Source organism: Chrysochloris asiatica, unplaced genomic scaffold, assembly GCF_000296735.1.
Source record: "Chrysochloris asiatica unplaced genomic scaffold, ChrAsi1.0 scaffold00091, whole genome shotgun sequence".
In the NCBI taxonomy this organism is placed as follows: domain Eukaryota; kingdom Metazoa; phylum Chordata; class Mammalia; order Afrosoricida; family Chrysochloridae; genus Chrysochloris; species Chrysochloris asiatica.
In genome coordinates, this window is record NW_006408609.1 from 10,194,682 (window position 1) to 10,217,118 (window position 22,437).

At 36.5% G+C, this 22,437-nt stretch overlaps 1 protein-coding gene and 1 pseudogene across 3 annotated transcripts in view; both read left to right on the forward strand.

The window, feature by feature from the left end:
* USP25 (ubiquitin specific peptidase 25) overlaps window positions 1-22,437 on the forward strand; it is a 211,135-nt gene that overhangs the window by 54,476 nt on the left and 134,222 nt on the right. For all 3 annotated transcript variants that reach the window (XM_006866444.1, XM_006866445.1, XM_006866446.1), the window contains exon 4: window positions 19,347-19,470. In XM_006866444.1, the coding sequence (XP_006866506.1) occupies window positions 19,347-19,470 (124 nt within the window). The remainder of the gene's footprint in view (window positions 1-19,346; window positions 19,471-22,437) is intronic.
* LOC102834186 lies at window positions 5,939-6,307 on the forward strand (annotated as a pseudogene).

Here is a 22,437-nt window from a genome sequence, read left to right on the forward strand (position 1 = left end):
AGCCAAAAAAAAGGCCAGGGTAGAAAATCACCAGTTGCTCAAATAAAAGTTCAGCCAGAAGCTGAAGAAAATTATAACAAATCCATGAGAGCCAAAATGTGGCCTTGAACATATCCCAACTGACTTTAGAAAGCATCTCAAGAAACGATTCGATGCATTAGACACTAAATAACTGGAGACCAGAAAAGTTGAGGGATGACATCAAGAACATCATCATATAGGTAGAAAGCAAAAGTCATTAAGATAAGAAAGAGGAAAGGACCAATAAGGATGTCAGAAGAGACTCTGAAACTTTCTCTTCAGTGTAGAAATACTAAAGCAAATGAAAGGAATGAAAGGAAAGCAAATGAAAGGGCTGAACAGGAAATTTCAAAGGTTAGTTCAAGAAGTCAAAAACTATAACGAAATGTGCAAAGATCTGGAGTTGGAAAATCAAAAGACAACAACATGCTCAGCATTTCTCAAGCTGAATGAATTGAGGAAAAAATCCAAGCCTTGACTTGCAATACTGAAGGATTCTATGGGTAAAATACTGAATGATACAGAAAGCCAATTTCGATCCAATTCAAGTTGTAACATATGATCAGGATCCAGTGGTACTGAAGGAAGAAGTCCAAGTTGTACTGAAGGCACTGAGAACAAGACTCCAGGGATTGATGGAATACAAATTGAAATATTTCAACAAATTGGAAGAACTCACTAATCTATGCCAAGAAATGTGGAAGACATTACCTGGCCAACTGATTGGAAGAGATCCATATTTCCATTCCAAAGAGAGGTGACCAAATGGAAAGTGGAAATCGTGGGATAATATCATTAATATCACATGCAAGTGAAGTTTTTCTAAAGATAATTTAAAAATGACTACAACACTACATTGACAGGGAACTTTCAGAAGTTCAAGCGGATTCATATGAGGATGATGTGTAAGTAGGGGTATCCTTCCTGACATCAGATGGATCTTGGTTGAAAAGCGAAAATACCCAGAACATTGTGCTTCATTAATTATGCAAAGGCTTTAGACTATGTGAATTATATGATAAGCTATGGACAACATTGCAGAGAATGAGTATTCCAAAGCATTTAATTGTGCTCATGATGAACCTGTACATAGACAAAGAGACAGTTAACAAGGGGACACTGAATAGTTTAAAATCAGGAAAGGTGTGTACCAGTGTTGTGTTCTTTCACTGTACTCATTCAGTCTGTATGCTGAGCAAATAATACAAGAAGCTGGGTTTCATGAAGAAAAACATGGCATCAGGATTGGAGAAAGACTAATTAACAACCTGTGATATGCAGATGATATAACCTTGCTTGCTGAAAATGAAGAGGACTTAATATATGAAGATGAGTAAAAAATTATCTGCACTGTGGTTATATTAAATCTCCTGTTCATGTCCACAGTTTATAACAACATTGAGTATGCACATGAAATGATTTTATCAAATAAATGAGTGACAGTGGATTTTGTAACACATCATTTGCAAATGAACCATAGCTCTGCTTATGAAATAATCCTCAACAGACTTGGGTTTCGAAAAGTTTTTATCAGATGGGTACTGATGTAACACACAGAAGAGCATAAACGAAAGTGTTTGGACACCTGCAAAAAATTTTTTGGATTGATACTCAAAGGAAGGTAAAAGTGTCTTTAAAAAAATCACTACTGGTGATGAGAAATGAATTCATCACTAGGAGCCTGAGAGTAAATTGCAGAGTATGGAATCAAAACATCCTCAATCGACAATCATGAGACAACAAACAACCACATCCATATAGCCCACCCACAACCATACCTGATATTTAGGTACCTCCAAGCGATTATCAGAAAGTTTGAGGAAAACAAGGAAAATTTCAGGAAAGCACTACAGGGACAATCAAACAACACAGGTAACGGATTGGATATATTATAATTGGATAATATAAAATATATTTGTTGGATACAACTTCAATCCTGTAAATAGAAAGTCAGAAGATTAGTAATAAGATTTCAGAAATGGAAAATACATTGAAAGGACAAAGGAGTAGATTTGAATCAATGGAAGTCCAAATTAGTGATTTTGAAGATAAATCTCTCAATAGTAGCAAGCTGGAACAATCAGAAAAAAGAATAAGTCTGAAGAAAGTCTAAATTTATTGTGGGGCAAAATGAAGAGAAATGCTTCGCGGGTGATCAGAATTCTACAACAGGAAGAGACAAAGGAAAGCACAGAAAAGATAGTCAGAGAGCTGTTGGAAGATAATTTTCTTTATATCATGAAAAATGACAACATAAACATTCAAGAATCTGAATGAACCACAAACAGGATAGACCACAAAAGAAAATCACCAAAACATATCATAATCAAAGTCTCCAAAATCCAAGGACAAGAAAGAATCCTGAAAGTCGTCAGGGAAAAACAAAAAGTTACTTACAAAGGAGAACCAATGAGATAAAGCTCTGATTTCTCAGCAGAAAACATGCAAGCAAGAAGGCAGTGGGGAGACATATACATAACTCTGAAAGAAAAAAAATTGCCAAGCAAGAATCATGTATCTGGTAAATCTGTTACTCAAATATGAAGGTAAAATTAGAATTTTTTCAGATGAACAGGGATTAAAGGAATATGTGAAAAACCAGAACAACTTTATAAATAATACTCAAGGGAGTCCTTTGGATTGAGAACCAACAACAGCAGAAACAACCGGAGACTGAAATACACAGCAACACTACACAGAATTCAATCTAGATATAGAAGTGTACAAAGTAAAATAAACCTACAAGACTGAAAATAATGAATCATAGTTATCAATTTGTAATCAAGAAAACAAGAGGAAAAAGTGTGGTAATAGAATTCCAAGTGGTAAGGAAGTCGAGTAGATTTCAAGATAAAACATACTGTTTTAAATTGGGGAAGAAATTAGTAAATTACAGGGTAACAGAAAAGAAAATTAATACAACTTCCCCCCCTCCAAATCAAGAAAATGGAAAATCATGAAGTTTTTGTAAATATTCCAAAAACAGCAGTGAAGACATTGAAAATGTGAAAACACACAAAATGAACTCAGCACAGAAAAATATGTCTTACAAATAAAACAGGAGTACCACCCCCCAAAAAAAGGCAAAATAATTGAATCAATTCATACCTATTGATATTTACACCAAATGTCAGTGGATTGAATGTACCATTCAAAAGACGGAGAATAGCAGAATGGGTAAGAAAACAGGATCCTTTAATATGCTGTCTACAAGAAATACCTTACACACAAAGACAAGAATAGATTAAGGATCAAAAGATGGAAAAATTATCAAGCTAATTGCAATAAAATATAAGCAATATTAAATCTGATAAAATAGACTTTAATGAAAAAGCAGCGTGAGACAAAGGAAGGACATTATCTCATGATTAAGGGGCCAAATGAAGGATATACCCGTATTAAATGTGCTCTGAAAAACGGAGCCCCAAAATACATTAAAGAGAGAAGTAAGCAAGGACAGCAGTATTAGTAGTATATTTTAATACAGCACTTTTGGTAAAGAACAAAACACTAAAAAAAAAAACTCAACAGACTCAACTAAACAAAACAATTTACCAACTTAACCTCATAGATTTATACAGAGCATTGAACCAAACCACAGCAAAATACATATTCTTTTCCAGTGTACATGGAGCATTCTTCAGAATAGACTATATGTTAGGCAACAAAGCAAGCCTCAGTAAAATGAAAAACATCAAAATACTACAAAGCATCTTTTTAGATCACAATGCTATAAAATACAAAGTTAACAATAGGTCTGAGGGTGAGTAAAAATTGTCTGCATTCAGGATATATTAAAATGCCTGTCCATGTCCATGGCTGATGACAACATTGACCATGCACATGAAAAGATTCTGTCAAATAGATGAGTGACAGTGCATTATGTGGCAAATCAGTTGCAGATCAGCCATGATTCTGCTTATGAAATAACCCAGGACAGGGTTTTCAAAAAGTTTTTGTAAGATAGGTACCAGAACAACTCACAGAAGAGTGGAGTGTAAACAGAAGCATTTGAGCATCTGCACACAAAATTTGGACTGATACTCGAAGGAAGGTAAAAGTTTCTTTAAAAAGTAGTTACTGGTGTTGAGACATGAATTCATCACTCTTGAGCCTGAGAGTAAACTGAAAAGGGTGGAATGGGAACATACACAATCGCCAACCAAGACACCGTTCAAAGTCAAACATCAGCTGGAAAATTGGTGCTTACAGTTTTCTGGGATTCTCAAGGGCCAGTATTGGAACACTGTCAGGAAAAAGGTTCAAATATCAACAGTGCTCCTTACAGAGCATTGAAGAGCCAAACAAAGCCTAAATTTCAGATTAAATGCAGAGGACTGCTAACCAAGAGTTTTGTGACCTTGTATGACAGTGCACTTTCACATATCTCTGCCTACATTGTTGACACTCTGCAAAAACTTCATATTGAGGTATTAAAGCATCCTCCCTATAGTCTTGATCTTGCTCCATCAGCTTTCACCTCTTTGGTTCCCTGAAAGTAGCCCTTCAAGTGTGAAGATTCACCTCTGATGCAGAAGTGAAGACAACAGTGCATTTGTGGTTCGCAGCTCAGCCTAAAATGCTTTTTAATAAGGGAATTTAAAAGCTTGTTGCCACATGGACAAAATGTTTTTAAAAACAAGGCGATTATGTTGAAAAATTATGTATTTGTCTTTTTAAAAAGTTGTTGAAAATAAAATCTGCCGCCAGAGTGCAGATAATTTTTGACTCATTTACATACTTACTGATGAAGGTCAAAGACCACACACAGTTCTCTATATGGGTTGCACCTCAATGTAAAGATAACAAAAACCTTCACTACTGGAACAATTTTAATTAACAATAATTAATAATTTAAATTAATAATAAATTACATCATGATAAATGGAGAAAATATCGAAGTCAAGAGACTAGTTCATTTTGCTTGGATCCACTATCAACACTCATGGAAGCCACAGTCAAGAAATCAGATGACGTATTACATTAGGCAAATCTGCTGCACAAGGCCTCTTTAAAGTGTTCAATATGAAAAATGTAGGTTTGAAGACTAAGGTACGCCTGACCCACATCACGGTATTTTTAGTAACCTTATATGCATATGAAAGTTGGACAATGAATATGGAATACTATAGAAGAATTGATGCATTTGAGTTATGCTGTTGGAGATAAAATATTACAAGTACCATGGACTGCTAGAAGAACAAATCTGCTGGCAGAAGTACAACCATAATAATGCACCTTAGAAGCCAAGATGGCCCAACTTTGTGCCTCATACTTCGGACACATTGTCCACAGGGACCAGTCCCTGGAGATAGATGGACTTCAGGCTTCCTAAAGTAGAGAGTCATCAAAAAGGAGTGAGACCACCAAAGAGATGGCTTCTCACAGGGGCAGCTCAAAAGTAGCAAAGATTGTGAGGTTTGCACAGTACAGGGCAGTGTTTTGGTCTGTTGTGCATAAGGTTCTTATGAGTCTGAACTGACTTGATGGCACGTGATAACAATAGCAACAAAAACAATCACTCACAACGGAACCATATAATCCTATTAGTATCTTCCCTCTATCCCCTTCTCTTACCCAGACCCTTCAAAATAGAGTCCTTTGGTGGGAGTTACAAAGACTTGGCTAGAAGAGACATATTAAATATTCACTTGTACTGTAGGTATTAAAGTTATTTTTATTTGGTATGTAAAATCATTATTAAAAAGATACTTTTGGCAGTCTTGGGCTTGACCGAGCGAGCAGAGTCGGGAGACTTGCTTAAGTAAGAGAGGCTGCAGGTTACCACCCGCTCGACCTGTAGTCTGTAACTCCCGCGGCCGCTGCCCCTGGCACCGAGACCTGCCACCTCGAACCCTGGACTCCCTGTGGCTCGGCCCGGCACCCTAGGCCTCACCCCTGGTGGTGCGGTGAGAGGATGAGTGGAGGACGGCGGAAGGAGGAGCACCTCAGCTGCAACTGGCCAACGGGGCCCTTAAAGTGTCTTGTCTGGAGCAAGGTGCTGTATAGTGACGCAGCTTGGGAGGATAAGGATGAATTTTTAGATGTGATCTACTGGTTCCATCAGATCAACGCTGTGGTCCTAGGTGTCATTTGGGGAGTGTTGCCATTACTAGGTTTCTTGGAAATACCAGGAGTCCTGTACTTCTACTTCGGCAACTATCTACAGATAGATGAGGAAGAATATGGTGGCACATGGGAGCTCACGAAAGAAGGATTTATGACATCTTTTGCCTTGTTCATGGTCATTTGGATCATCTTTTACACTGCCATCCACTATGACTGATGGTTTACAACAGCCCGCACCTGCTCGCTGTCCAGTCTAAAGGACCATCCTAATCACAGCACAGAAGCATAATTTCTAGGGGCACTCCACAACAGGGAGCCTAGAAGACCGACCCGTGTTTTCTGAACTGAGAATCAAGTGTGTTGGGCATCAGTGTCTTCTGCAAAGGTTTTGACCTGAAACTTTATAAAGCATCCACCTTTTGAGGGGAAGCATTTCTGAATTGCAACCATTTCTCCATGGATACCTCTCACTAAACACAGCTTGCTGATTGGGGCGGGTCATTCATTTTGATGCATTTCTGGATCCAGAAAAAATATTAAATTGTCTTCATCAGTTCTCCATTGGCTGTACAATTTTTAAACTCTCAGTGACATTTCAAGTCTTCTGAAAACAGTATGGTAATATATATGTGTGGTCCATAGCAAGTATAAACATTAAATCAGAGTTTATATTATAGAATGTTTTTAGATACTTGAATAAATCAAATCTTTAATTGGAAAAAAAAACCTACTTTCAGGATGCTGTGTTCTAAAATATATAGAAAGATGAACATCATGGAGAAAATTGTTATTAGAGTAAAACTACAAATAGCAATCTGTTTCAGTGCTTAATGGATTAATTCCCAGCTTTTCAATGAAGGACTGGCATCAACTAAATTTACTGTTTATTGGTCTCAGTAGTTGCAGACTCAAATGCTTTCAGCAGATTTCCCCAGCTAATTTACAAATGCTGGGAGGAAGTAGGATTAGCCATAGTCATTGAGTCTAAATTCCATCGAAGATACGATCACATTGGTTGAAATAAGTTCGAACTTTTGCTTTTAAGCTTCAAATTGATCACTAGCAGATATACTCATTTGTTTTTCTTAAGTGATAGACAATCAAAGTTTGTTCATTTGAGAAAACATTTTTCAAATGCTCAAGTCTGAAATACCAGTTTTTCATTTTCAGTTGCACTTTCAAGTCAAAACTGTGTTACATGAAAAATGTAGCTGCTCTGCATTTAAAACATTTCGTTAGTGTTTTTTATTTAAACAACAACCTATTAGCAGTTTTATGCTTTTACCGCCACTGTAAGGTAGACTTTTTTTCTGTTTGCCATGATGTAAGGGCAAGGCCTATAAGTTTCGTCGTGTTGATTCCAACTCATAATAAAACTAATGTGCAGAGAACTGCTTCTTAGGATTTTCAAGGCTAAAATATTTATGGGGAAAAAAGCGTCATCTTTTTTTCTGCTGTGCTATTAGTGGGTTTGAACTGCTAGCCTTGTGGTTAGCAGCTCAATGCATAACAAGTTATGACATCAGGGCTTCCTAAGGCCTTATCAGTGTATGTATGGGCTGATTCAAATGTTAGGCTTTAGGAAGTGTTGTAGATGAGTACAAAAATGAGTGAATATTCTGACTACAGAGAGCTACTTCTGCTCAACTCTTGACTTTGTTGTCATTGTCACGGAGGAATCATGTGGACAGGTCTTCTGATTTATTTTCTGAAAGAAGAAGAAATACCTGTTATGTTCATGTAACATTCTCTGATCTTTGTATTTTTAAATTATTATTTAATTATCACATTGTAAAAGTCAAAACAATCTTAATTATTACTTAGGTTTTATTAAACAGTTCTGAAACACGGCATAGGGATTCTTTAATTTTTTTTTTTTTTTTTTTCAATTGTGTTGTTAAGTGCCGTTGAGTCCATTCCAACCAGGGCCGTTAAGTCAGCAGCCCTGTATAGGGTTTACAAGGAGCAGCCGATGAGCTTGAATCACTGACCTTGTAGTTCAAACGGCTTTGCAGTCTGGCGCATTAGCCCACAGTGCCACACTTTAGGATCCCCTTATATGTGAGAGCATTCAACAAATTATATGCTTTGTTTCATTACAATTATTATAATCCCATCCATGTACCATCAGTTAACAGTATTTTCTCTATTCATATTAGTGTTTTTATTTTTATTTTTAATAAACACTCGGGGATATATAATAGTTGAAACAACCAAAGGGCAGATTCTACAAGCTTGCCTCCTGGCTGGCAGTTCTTAGTCCCTCTCTTTCCATAAATCTAGAGTCCTCAGCTGCTTTCTGTCTCTGTCCACATCTCTGCCTCCATCTCTGGTGTCACTGCGTTGCTGGGTAGGATCTCTCATTTTGCTTGTGCTCTTCTTCCTTTATGGTCCTAAGGTCCTCTGCTTCTGGGCTCTAAGATTAACTATGCCCCCATTTTTGTTACAAAACTTCTACCTTTACAATTGTGACAGTCTCAATTAGTCATGATAACAACTAGTCACTATTGAATCTTAAGAATATTATCCCCACCTCTTTTTAGCAGACCCATCTAGACAAGATGAAAACTATTCAGTGGGGACTCAATCTTCCCCCGCACACTCTTAAACTAAACTCCCTCCTGAAACCTTGTAAGCCAATCACTTCATGCCTTTATCACCCCCTCATTTTAGGTTGTTGTTGTTAGGTGCCATTGAGTCGGAACTGGACTCATAGTGATCCTATGCACAACACAATGAAACACTGCCCAGTCCTGGGCCAACCTCACAATTGTTGCTATGTTTGAGCCCATTGATGCTGCCACTTCGATAATACATCTTGCTGGGGGTCTTCTTCCTCTTTTTCTCTGACCCTCCACCTTATCAAACATGATATACTTATCCAGTGACTGGTTCCTCCTGACAGTATGTCCAAAGTATGAGAGACCAAGTTTGGCCATTATGGCCTCCAAGGAGCACTCTGGCTGCACTTCTTCCAAAACAGATCTGTTGGTTCTTTTGGCAGCCCATGGCACTTTCAATATTCTCCTTCAAAACCATAACTCAAAAGCATCAATTCTTCTACAGTCTTCCTTATTCACTGTCCAACTTTTGCATACGTATGATGTTATTGAAAATACCATGGCTTGCGTTAGGCGCACCTTACTCCTCAACACTTTAAAAAGGTCTTTTTCAGAAGATTTGCCTAAAGCAATACATCATTTGATTTCTTGACTGCTGCTTCTGTGAGTGTTGATAGTTGATCCAAGAAGATTGAAATCCTTGACATTTTAGATAGCCAATGTCTTAAGTTGCCCATCCTTATCTACTTTGTATACAGAGGGGATAGCATTGATACTTGATGTGAAGACTCCTTCTATCTCTGTTGGTATTTTGAGCTACTATATCCATGAGTGTAGGTCATCTGAAGAACAGATTTGATACATTAAACACTAAAAACCAAAGACCAGAAGAGTTGTGGGATGACATCAAGAACATCATACGTGAAGAGAGCAAAAAGTCATTAAGAAGACAAGAAAGAAGGAAAAGATCAAAATGGATGTCAGAAGAGACTCTGAAACTTGCTCTCCAGCGTAGAGATGCTAAAGCAAATAGAAGAATTGAAGAGGTCCAAGAGCTGAACAGAAAATTTCAAAGATCAGTTCTAGAAGATAAAGCCAAATACTATAATAAAATGTGCAAAGATTTGGAATTAGAAAACCAAAAAGGAAGAACAAGCTCAGCATTTCTCAAGCTGGGGGAACTGAAGAAAAAATTCAAGCCTCGACTACGATACGCAGATGATACAACCTTGCTTGCTGAAAGTGAAGAGGACTTAAAACATTTACTGATGAAGATCAAAGAACACAGCCTTTGATATGGATTGCTTCTAAATGTCAAGAAAACAAAAATCCTCACCACTGGACCAATAAACAACATTCTTATCAATGGAGAAAAGATTGAAGTTGTCAAGGACTTCATTCTTCTTGGATCAACTATCAACATTCTTTGAAGATGTATCTTGTGTTGCTCTAGCTATTCCAGGCTGGTCTGCTTGTCCTGTCTAGTGGGAATGTCCCACCTCAGAAGGTTCTGGATGATGGGGCTCAGGATTCCACCTAAGGTCCGATGCATTGCAAAGGCTCCACAAGAGGCCTGTTTCACTTGGTAAGTTCCAGAAACCCTTTTAGGTATTCCAATCAGGTATAGGCTGAAGACGGACTTACAAGCTATCTGTAATCATGTTTCTGACATTCCTTTCTCAAGTGTCTATTTTACAATAGTAGGAAAGGGAAACCAATATTCATAAGACAGTCAAGCATCTTAATGTTATTTTCCCTGTTCAGACTGTGCCTTGATCCCTGTATCACACAGATCCCTGTTGTTCCAAGGTTGAGTATTTACCTCTGTCCCATTTATCCCATGCAAACCTGTCTCAGTATTCCCCTATCTACCTTGTTCATCCACCCCTCCCACTTCTTGTGTATTGCCTTTCCCAAAACCCGGACTATGATGTATCTGCCCCCTACCCTGTGCTCTGCTGTCATCTCCCCCCACTGCCCCGAAACCTCCCCACCCTATCTTCACCAGTTACCAACAAAATTTCTTTTTTCCTTTTAGTATGGGTGTCTTTTTAAGCTTTTACAATAATGGTCCTATGCAATATTGGTCCTTTTGTGACTGGCTCACTTCACACAGCATAATGATCCTCAAGGTTCATCCTTGTTATGTGGTGGCTTGCAACTTCCTTATTATTCTTGAATGTAGCATAATATTCCATTGTGTGTATATACCAGAGTTTGTTTATCCATTCTTCCATTGATGGGCATTTAGGCTGTCTCCATCTTTTTGCTATTGTGAATAGTGCTGCTATGAACATCAGTGTGCAAATATCTACTTATGTTGTGGCTCATGTTTCTTGTGGATGTATACCAAGTAGAGGAACTGCTGGATCATAAGGTATTTCTAATTCCAACTTTCTGAGGAAGCACCATACTGTTTTTCAGAGTGGTTGGATCATTTTCCATTCCCACCAGCAATGTAGGAGGGTCCCAGTCTCTCCACATTCTCACCAGCATTTATTTTCCTCTGCATTTTTGAACTTTGCTGTTATTGCTGGTGTGAGATATCTCATTGTTGTTTTGATTTGTATCTCTCTAATGGGTAGTGATTGTGAACATTTCTTCATGTTTGTTGGCTGCCCAAATTTCTTCCTTGGTGAAGTACCTGTTCATGTCTTGTACCCATTTTTTAATTGGGTTACTTGTCTTTTTCCTGTAGAAGTGTTGTAGTTTTCTATAGATATTAGAAATTAGTCCCTTGACTGATATGTCACTGCAAAAGATTTCTTCCCATTTTGTGGGATCCCTTTTTATTTTTTGGTGAAATCCTTTGGTGCACATATGTTTCTAATTTTTAGAATGTCCCAATTGTCTATTTTGTATTCTTTTGTTTGTGAAAATTTTGCAATGTTTGGTAGACTGTGTGCCCTGTATTAGAGCCCTTAAATTTACCCCTATTTTTTCACTGATGATCTTTATAATTCTGGGATTCACTTTTAGGTCTTTAATCCATGCTGAATTGGTTTTTGTATATGGCTTGATATATAGGTCTTGTGTCAGTGTTTTGCATATCAATTTCTAGTTCTGCCAGCACCGTCTGTTGAAGAGACTATGTCTTCTCCACTCAGTGTATTTTGGCCCTTTGTGAAAGATCAGTTGGCTGTATGTGGATGAATTAATTTCTGGATTCTCTCTTCTGTTCCATTGATCTGTGTATCTTTCATTGTACCAGTACTAGGCTTTTTTGACCACTGTAGCCATGTAAATTTTGAAATCAGGGAGTGAGAGTCCTCCAACTTTGTTCTTCTTTTTAAGCAGTGCTTTGCTTATCCTGGGTCTCTTTCCTTTCCATATAAAGTTTGTAATAGTTTTTTCCATCTCTCTATAGAATGTCATTGGAATCTGGATTGGGATTGCATTGTATGTGTAGATTGCTTTGGGTAGTATTGACATTTTCACAATGTTAAGTCTTCCTATCTAGTAGAATGGTATATTTTTCCATTTTTGTAACTATTTTTTGGTTTCTTGTCATAGTGTTTTGTAGTTTTCTATGTATAAGTCCTTTGTTTCTCTAAATATTTCATCCTTTGGGTGGTTATTGTAAATGGAATTGCCTTCCTAATTTCATTTTCAGTGTTGTCATTATTAGTGTAGAAGAATCCAACTGTTTTTTCGTATGTTGATGAATTTCGTACTTTGATGAATCTTCCAATAAGTTCCAGTAGTTTTTTTGCTGAATCTTTGGCATTTTCTATGTATAGGATCATATCACCCACAGATAGAGAGGTTTACTTCCTATTTGCCAATTTGGATACCTTTAATTTCCCTATCTTGCCTTATGGCTATGGCTAAGATTTTCAAAACAGTATTGAATAGGAGTGATGATAAAGGGCATCTGTGTTTGTTACCAGTTCACAAGGGGAAGGCTTTCAGTTTCTCTCCATTGAGAGTGATGTTAGCTGTTGGTTTTGTACTTATGCTCTTGATTATGTTGAATAATTTCCCTTCAGTTCCTACTTTGTTGTGTGTTTGTATCAGGAATGGATGGTGTATTTTGTCAAATGCCTTTCCTTCCTCAATCTATGTGTTCATGTGGTTTCTTTCCTTTTTCTTATTTACATGGTGGATTACATTGATTGTTTTCTAATGATGAACCATCCGTGCATCCATGGTATGAATCCTACTTGGTGGTCATGATGTGTCTTTTTGATGTGTTGTTGGATTCTGTTAGCTAGGATTTTGTTAAAAATTTTTGCATCAATGTTCATGAGGGATATTGGTCTATAATTTTCTTTCTTAGTGATGTCCTTTCCTGGTTTTGGTATGAGGGTTATGCTTGCTTCATAGAATGTATTAGGCAGTTTTCCGTCCTCGTATATATTCTGGAATAATTTGAGTAGAATTGGTGGATCCCATCATCTTTTAATTCAGTTAAAAATTGAGTTCCTCAAAAGCTTTTATTTATCTGAGTTACTTTTATTTCTACTTACTATATATTGTATTAACACTATAAAAGCTTAAAAATATTTGTAATTTATATTAAAATGTTATTTATACAACATGTAAAGGACTATTATTCTATTTTCTGAAACAAAATAATGACAAGCATACGTTATTTTACATTGTTGTCAATCTCTAATGTTCACTATAACAGAAGACAGTTGGTGTGTCATCTTACTCTGCATTCAGTTCTGTTTGATACATTATTTTGGTTAACAAAGGTAAAGAAAATATGGCTTCATACATATGTATCATGGTGGTGGTGGTGGTTGTATGCCATCGTGTCAGTTCCTCTTCATAGTTACCCTGTATAGGGTTTCCTAAGCTGTTAATCTTCATGGGACCAGAAAGCCTCAGAACTGTTGAAATTGTTATTATCAGATCAACGTGTAATCTACTACCCTACCATGGCTTCTTTCACATATGTATTTTTTGTTGTTGTTAGGTGCCATCAAGTCAGTACTGACTCATAAGTGACCTTATGCACAATAGAATGAAACACTGCCCAATTCTTTACCAGTTTCACAGTCATTTGCTGCTTTTGTGCCCATCGTTGCTGCCACTGTGCCAATCCATCTGGTTGGGGTCTTTCTCTTTTTTTCCACCCCTCCATTTTATGAAACATGATATCCTTCAGGGTCTGATTGCTCCTGACATGATGTCCAGCCTGGCTTCCAGGGAGCATTGTGGCTGTACTTCTTCCAATACAGATTAGTTTATTCTTTTCACAGCCCATGGTACTTTTAATATTCTACAGTACTGTAGCTCAAATGCATCAATTATTATGCTGTCTTCCTTATTCACTATGTATATATGTATAGTTAATGGATTTTCTTTAAAAATACTGTATCAAATTCCACAACTAGTTATTTTTTAAAAATTAGTTAACAATATGAAAACTAAAATAATATTATTGACCTTTCCATTCTCTGTTACATTAAAATTAATTATTTGCCCTTTGAAAAGATGCTTTAACCATGCCTGATTTTGTAACATTGTATGCATGATTATTTGGAAGAAATTTTCTTTTAAATGTTGGAACAATGTCTACAGCATTGAAAAAAGCAAAAATGGGGTTTTGTTAATATTACCACTTAACCTTTTAAGTACTAGGAAGGTATCAAGTGTCAAGTTGAAGCACGTTTTTCAAAGTTGGACTTTGCTTGTAAGCTTGAAATTGATAATTCACGATACTCTTACACCTGTTTTTCTTAAAGCGAGTCTCACTTTGTTCATTTTTGAGAAAGTGTCTGGAAGATCCTGAAGCCTGAATAACCATAGCTTGTAGCATTTTCAAGTGAAAAAATGTGTTATGTGAAAAAAGCAGGTAGTTTGTTTTTCAAGCATTGTACTAGTGTTTAGTTCTTAAGATAGCCACATACTTTGAATACACAGCATCAGTACTCTAAATATACTCCCATTTCATTACATAGAATAAAAAGAGCATATAATTAATGATTTCAGAATTAATAAAATTAAATTTTACTCTTTCACCAGGTAAATTTTAAATTAAAATGAACTTAAACAAAAAGTGGTGAGTAAACTTAGTTGTGAGTAATACAGTGAGTGTTTATCGTATCTGGTGGTGTGGTCTTGATTTCTTCAAATGTGCAACACTTTTACCTACTGCTATTTTACATCATCAGTGCAAGTGTAACTGTAGAGACAAAGGCAGATAACATTTTAGTAGTATTATGAGAATATATTGTTCTTCATGGGCCCTTCCCCCCTCCCCAAAAGAAGATTATAGAGTTTTCCCAAATCCATGCACTATACTTGGAACATTGCTAGAATAGAAGGAACCCATATGGAATTGTTGTTGTTAAGTGCCGTGGAGTTGGTTCCAACTCGTAGCGACCCTGTAGAAGATTGGGGAATCCCAAAATATTAACCCATTGCCATTGAGTTAAATTCCAACACATGCTAGAATTGCCCCATAAGATTTTCTTCGTTATTTATAGGGAACATATCACTGTGTCTTCTTCCATGGAGCTGTTAGGTTGGTTTGAACCACCAACCTATTGCTAGGCAATCGAGCAGTTAATCACTATGCCACTTGTTGTTGTTGTTAAGTGCCGTCGAGTCAGTTCCGACCCATAGCGACCCTGTACAGGGTTTCCGAGGGTGTAAATCTTTACGGGAGTAGAAAGCCTCATCTTTCTCCCGCGGAGCAGCTGGTAGTTTCGAACCGCTGACCTTAAGGTTCGCAGCCCAATTCGTAACCGCTACGCTACCAGAGCTCCTTGCCACTAGTGATCTTTATTTAAAGATTGGAAGAATTAAGTTTGCTGCCTGGTCATTAGTCTCAACGTTTCATTTCTTGGAACCTCAGTCATCTCATTTATAAAAGAAGATTAAAGTGTTTTGTTTTTGTGATGCTTGAGTCAAGGTTGGTAAAATGGAGGAAGTTACAAGTATAAGTTGTTGCTCTTCTAAATGAGTTTCTACTCTAATTTGTTTGGGCTGTTATAAACAATAAACGCTCCATATTTTTTCAAAGTAATTTAATACAAAGAATTAGAATATGTTTTTCTTTTGTTTGACATCTTCCCAGTTTCTGTAGTTGAAGAGAGCACACTAGGAGGATAAGAGGACTGAGTTTGAGGGCTAATTGATCAAAAATCTGTTTTCCTGTTTCTCTGTGATTTTCATAGATTTCTTCCTCTTCCACTGTTGTTGTTGTTGTTAAGTGCCGTCGAGTCGGTTCCGACCCATAGCGACCCTGTACAGGGTTTCCGAGGGTGTAAATCCTTACGGGAGTAGAAAGCCTCATCTTTCTCCCGCGGAGCGGCTGGTAGTTTCGAACCGCTGACCTTAAGGTTCGCAGCCCGATTCGTAACCACTACGCTACCAGAGCTCCTCTTCCACTAGCCTCTTACAAAGTTCTAGTTATCATTTAATGATTTGAGTATTCTCATTTTTATGAAGCCATTTTCATACTTCTCTAGTCCTTGCTTTTTCTAAGAAAGTTATTTGATCTGTACTGGATGGCTGTATCCAGGTGACACTCGTTTTTACCTGTAGTCTTGAGAGTGGACTTGGATCTTGTCCTCTAGACCTCTTGGATTGTTGTCGTTTATTGTTGTCGTTAAGTGCCGAGTCAGTTCCAACTCATAGCAACTCTTTATAGGGTTTCCTAGAAGCAACTGGTGAGCTTGAATTGCCAACCTTGTGATTCAAACTGACCTTGTAATTCAAACCGACCTTGCAATCCAGTGCATTAACCTGCAGTGCCACACATGCACAGTTATTTCAGTTACCTTGCTATATAAGTCTTTTTTTCAGTGATTTTTTTTTGGGGGGGGGGCGCTCTACTTAATTACAGTGTGAAGTTTTTGAAAGACGTTAAACACAGATACACACACCTTCTATAGGCAATTTATTTCTGATATTTTATTATTCTCATAAGCTACTGTTTGAAGGAAAGTATAAATTATAATAGAAGTAGACTTTTTAAACTAACAAACATAATTTTTCAGCAGTAATTATTGGAAGGAGTCCCTGTGTGGCGCTGTGGGTTAATGTGCCAGACTGCAAAGCTGTTTGAACTGTAGGGTTGCTCACCAGCTGCTCCTCGGAAACCCTATACAGGGTCGCTATGAGTCAGAACCAACTTACTGGCACTTAATGACAACCATAGCAACAGCAACAACAATTATTGAAATGTTTGTTTTTAGTGGACTGTCAGATTGTATCACTTAAGCTGTTGCTAAGTGCCATTGAGTCAGTTCCAACCCATAGTGACCCTATGGAGAGTTTCCACAGAGTGGCTGGTGAGCTTGAATCACCACACTTGTGGTACAAACTGAATTTGCAGTCCAGCGCATTAACTCACAGTACCATGACTCCCTATAGGCAGATATTAAATTATATAGATACCTTCTTACATGTTGTTAAGTTTCGTTGAGTCAGTTTCAATCCATAGTGACCCTGTATATGGTTTCCAAGGAGTGGCTGGTGAGTTTGAATCACCAACACATTATCCTGCAGGTGCCACACCAGGAATCCTCAGACTACCCTTTTGTTTGTTGCCCACTTGTAAAATTTCAGGATTAAAAGTAGAAAAATAAATAATTTTTCAGTATATATAAAAATAGAGAAAGAAAGAAATAGATTTCCAGCATCCTCAAATGCAAATAAGTGGTCCTGATATGGCACTGTAGGATAAGCACTGGACTGTTAACGACATAGTCAGTGGCTCAAATCTACCAGCTGCTCCATGGAAACTTTTATAGATAGGGCCACTGTGAGTCAGAACTGACTTAATGGCACTTAAGAGCCCTGGTGTGGCACTGTTGACTAATGCGTCAGACTGCAAAGTCGTTTGAACTGCAAGGTTGGTGGTTCAAGCTCACCAGCTGCTCCTTGGAAACTGTATACAGGGCCAGAAATGACTCAACGGCACTCAACAACAACAACAAAATGCAAATAAACAAAAAAAAAATTATATCTACTCCAAAATAAGGTAATAAGACAAATGCTTCTTTCTCTTTCTTTCATTAATTTTGACTTTTTTTTTTTTTCCTACTTAGCAATACATTATGGTTCCTGTGCAGGGATATTATGAGTTGGAACTGACTCTATGGCACTAACAACAACAACATTAATGTTTAAATGATAATGGAAGATTTAACATTGGTATTTTCTAGGTTAAGAAAATTTACCAAAATATTGTGGGAATTGGACTAGAAAGTGGTGATATTTACCAATGTATACTCAGAATTTGAAGTCTTGATGTGATGCTGTGGGATAATGCACTGGACCATAAAGTTGGTTTGAACTGCAAAGTCCATGGTAACAACTCACCATATGTTCCTTGGAAGCCCTATACAGGGTCGCTATGGGTTGGAACCAACTTGAAGGCACTTAACAACAACAACACTCAGAATTTGATTACTGAAGGTGGTAGTAGTTATAACCTTTATCCTTTGGAAAAAGAAGATTGAGCACTTGTAATACCAAGGCTGTTTTCTTAGTTAAAGGAGAAACGATTAGATTTTGGTTTTGCTTTTTTTTTTCTAGTGTATTTATCTGTTGTCACTTATAATACAATTCAGAAAAAACCAAAAACACCCAATCTCAATATCAGGTTGATTCTAACTCCTGATGACCCATGTATTATGTTGTTTCATGGTTCTGTAGGGTGACTGACTATATCTTTGTGGAAGGAATTATCAGGTCATTCTTCTGAGGAACTGCTGCTGGATGGGTTTTAACCACCAAACTTCAGGTTAATGTTTTTAGGTGATGTTGGGTCAGTTGCAACTCATAGGACCGTATGCATAACAGAATGAAAGAAACAGTGGTCCATCCTCCTAATTGTTGTTTGAGCCTTTAGTAGTTGAACACACAAACTATTTAAATCCCAAGACTGCATTGAAAAAATATAAAATAAAAGATGCGTGTACTTACTCATTTCATAAAACCTTCTGCCAGTTCTTAAATTTACCCACTGTAACACATTGGCACAACAGTCTAGAGTTTATAAAAAAATTTACATATATGTCTGTGGTCAATGAAGGAGCCCTGGTACCTTAATGGGTTATGATCTGGGCTTTTAAGCTCATGGTCAGCACTTCATATCTACCAACCGGTCTACTGAAGAAAGATTAGTCTTTGTTCCTGTAAAGATTTACAGCCTTGGAAACCTTATCCAGGGTTGCTATGAGTCAGAGCCGACTTGATGGCACACAACCATGACTGTAATCAATTAGTTTCTGAATCATAATTTTTGATGACTCACTTATTAATAATTATTATGTGATAAATAATGTCATCTTAAAAAGTCGGTTAAAGCTGACAATAGTTTTAATTGTGTATATTTTGGTTAATTTTAATTTCAGACAGCATAGATGTAATTGTTTAAGTGTGCTCTAATTTTTGTTGTTATAGAAAATGTTATCAGCAGTCAGTCTGTTGTTAGCTTTTAATCAGAGACCTCTGTAAATCCTAAGATTCTTCTGTAGTGAAAAATATTTGTGCTATTGTTACTCTATGTGTATTTCATAGAAAAGAAAATTTAGTTATGAAGTATAACCAAGTTAATATGTTCTTGTTTGCATTCTTTTTGATAGTCTCTTATATAAAAGGAAGACAGTATAAACTTGATTCTGATTTTGGTTTGATAAAGGTATATTAGTATAAAATCTCCATGATAAGAACTACCTTTCATTTTGTTTGATTTTGAATTTTGAGAAAGATAGTTTTGCTTTTCAGATGTGATTGATCTCACTGGAGATGATAAAGATGACCTTCAGAGGGCAATTGCCTTGAGTTTGGCGGAATCAAACAGGGCATTCAGGGAGACTGGAATAACTGATGAGGAACAAGCCATTAGCAGGTAAAAACAAATGATTTGTATAAAGCGGATAAATACCATTTACAAACGAAATTAAAATTGGTTTTAATTAACTTTAAGAGGCAATAATATACTTTATGACATTAAATAAATTATTAATGTACTCCTGTATTTCTGTATTGCTTTTCTGTTTTCTGTAATCAAACTTTTCTAGTTCTTATTGTGATTCAAACTTAGATTTCTAGGGTTTGGGAGTGACAATTAAGGGGGATGAAATTTTAATATTTCTTTATCTTCTTTCCCTTCTTATTCCTATACTAGCTAATTCAACTTCCAATCATTATTGGCAGGGCAGAGGTCAGCAAACTTTTTCTGTAAAGGGTCAAGGGTAAATATTTTAGACTTTAGAGACCATATGGTTTCTGTTGCAAATACCCAAGTATCTTGTTGTAGTGTGAAAGCAGCAATTGTCAGTGCATATGTGAGTGAGTATGACTTTTCTAATAAAAATTTTATTTACACAAACTACCAGTGGAATTTGGCTCATGTCTGTAGTTTGCTGTGTATATGTTTATACTTTTTATTTCTTCGATTCTTTTTTTTTCCTGCCAATGCTCAGCATTCCAAGAAGTGTAATAGAATGCTGGTTCCCTGCCTCCCCCGCCCCAAGAATAACAAACTTTTCAATTGGAAATAATTTGAGTTATCAAAAGATCAAATAAATTTGGTTTCATCATTAATCATGATGATTATAGTATTATAGCTATAATCCTCTAAATAGCTATTGTGAGACAATGGTAAGACTATTTTACTGCACAAATTTAGCTTTTAAGAAGACAGATGATTTCCAAGGATAGACAGCTGCCATGACTCCAAAGGTCTTCTCACTGTGATACAATAGATTGGGAGCAAAATGTACCACAGTTCTCAGATAAATTTCTTTAGGACAATATTTACAGTATATTTTATTCTATATTACTTTATGGTCATCTGAGATTATTGTATGGTGGGTGGGACAAGTCTCAAAATGCTATTCCTAGCAAAGATGCATATTTTTTAAGGTTACTTTTTATTGACTTCAGTGTTGCTCTAGACATTTCCTAAGACCTTATATTAAGAGTTCTTTTTAGGTGCCATCTAGTCGGTTCTAAGTCAGTGTTTCCGAGGCTTTAAATTTTTGTGGGAACAGAAGGCATCGTCTTTCTTCTGGGGACCTCGAACCGTGGACCTTGTGGTTCACAGTCAAGTGCTTATTGTATGGATCAACTGCTTTTCTATTAAGTTTTTGTTGTGAAGTGGGTTCTGATTCATAGCAACCCTATGTAGCATTTCTGAGGAGCAGCTGGTGAGTTTGAAATGCTGACCTTGTAGTTTACACTGACCTTACTTTGCTTAACCTATAGTGCCACACCAGGACTCCTAGGAAAGCTTAATTAAAATTCTTTGTTCCTCTTTTAAATTATCGTTAATGTATGGCTCTGGTAGCATAGTGGTTACAAGTCAGTCTGCTAACCCTTAAGGCCAGCTCTAACAGGCTCTCTGCTCCCGTAATAATTTATAGCCTTGGAAACTGACTCCAGGGCACATCACTACCAGTGGCACTTAGGAGTCCTGCTGTGGCACTGTAGAATAAAGTCAGTGGTTCAAACTCACCAACCACTCCTTGGAAACCCTGCACAATGTCATTTAATGCAAGTGACTTTCAGTGAAAATCAAAAACGGAAAGGCTTTCTGAGAGCATTTTGATTAGTCTTATTTTTTTGAATAGTTTGGTGAAATTCTATCAATTGGGTTTTATTTCTTTAAAACAGGGAAATTATTGTCTTGAGTGGTTGAGCTTGACAAGTGCTTAAACTTAGATAACAAATATTTAATATATGAGTTGGATTTCACATATAAGGACAATGCATATATGAAAAAGATTATAAAATAGAATGAGTAAAAGTACAATTGTATTTAAAAAATTATATATACCTATATGTAATTGTTTAAATGAATTTATACTAGTGTACAAATAGAAAAAAGTCAGTTTGGTATTAGAACGTTCAACTTACTTTTTGTGTTATATATATATATATTTTTTTCTGACAGTAACACATACTAAATAGGTAATATGAAAGTAAAAATATCTTCCACGTTAAGTGATTGAAACGATTCCTAAACTTATATTAAGTTATATTGTATATGGAATCTTGGTGTGGTGTGCTGTAGGATAAATACTTGGCTGCTAACCACAACCTTGGTATTCACACTCACCAGTTGCTCCTTGGAAGCCATATACAGGGTTGCTATGATTTGGAACCTACTCGATGATATTTACCATCATCAATGTGTGCTCTATATTGTTTTGGAATACCTATTTTTCTCCAACTTGGAAAAAAACTCTAGATAATGTTTTCTTTTTTATTCTTGGTTTTCTATATTTTAATGCATTCTTAGTGGTAAATGTTTTTATATGATTATCTTTACCTTAGCTAACAATATAAATATTTGACAATATAATACATAATACAATTATAATCTATAGGGGTTCTAAGTGATTTGCTGATGTGGAATGTTATTCTTGCTTTTTAGTATGCTTATATTTCAAAATTTATGGTTAGTAAAGGAATGTTAAATATAAAGCATGTAATAAATACTTGTTGTTTTTAAGTACTGTGGAGTCAGTTCTGACTCATAGTGACCCTGCACAGGGTTTCCGAGACAAAATCTTTACGAGAGCAGAAAGCCACATCTTTCTCCTACAGAATGCTTGGTAGTTTAAAACTGCCAAGTTTGAGGTTAGCAGCCCGATTCGTATATGCAAATCAAAGTGTAGTAGCTATGGTGGGAATGTGAGAATTGTAGTTAAAAATTTTGCAGAGATGTATTTGTTTTCATTGGTTTTATTAAGGTTTAGGACTAACTTCAAAAGGCAAAGTGATGCATTTCAAAGGAAAAATTTTTATGTCATGTTTAAATTTATTTTTCAATTCCATATGACATCTTTTTAAATAAACTCCTAGAATC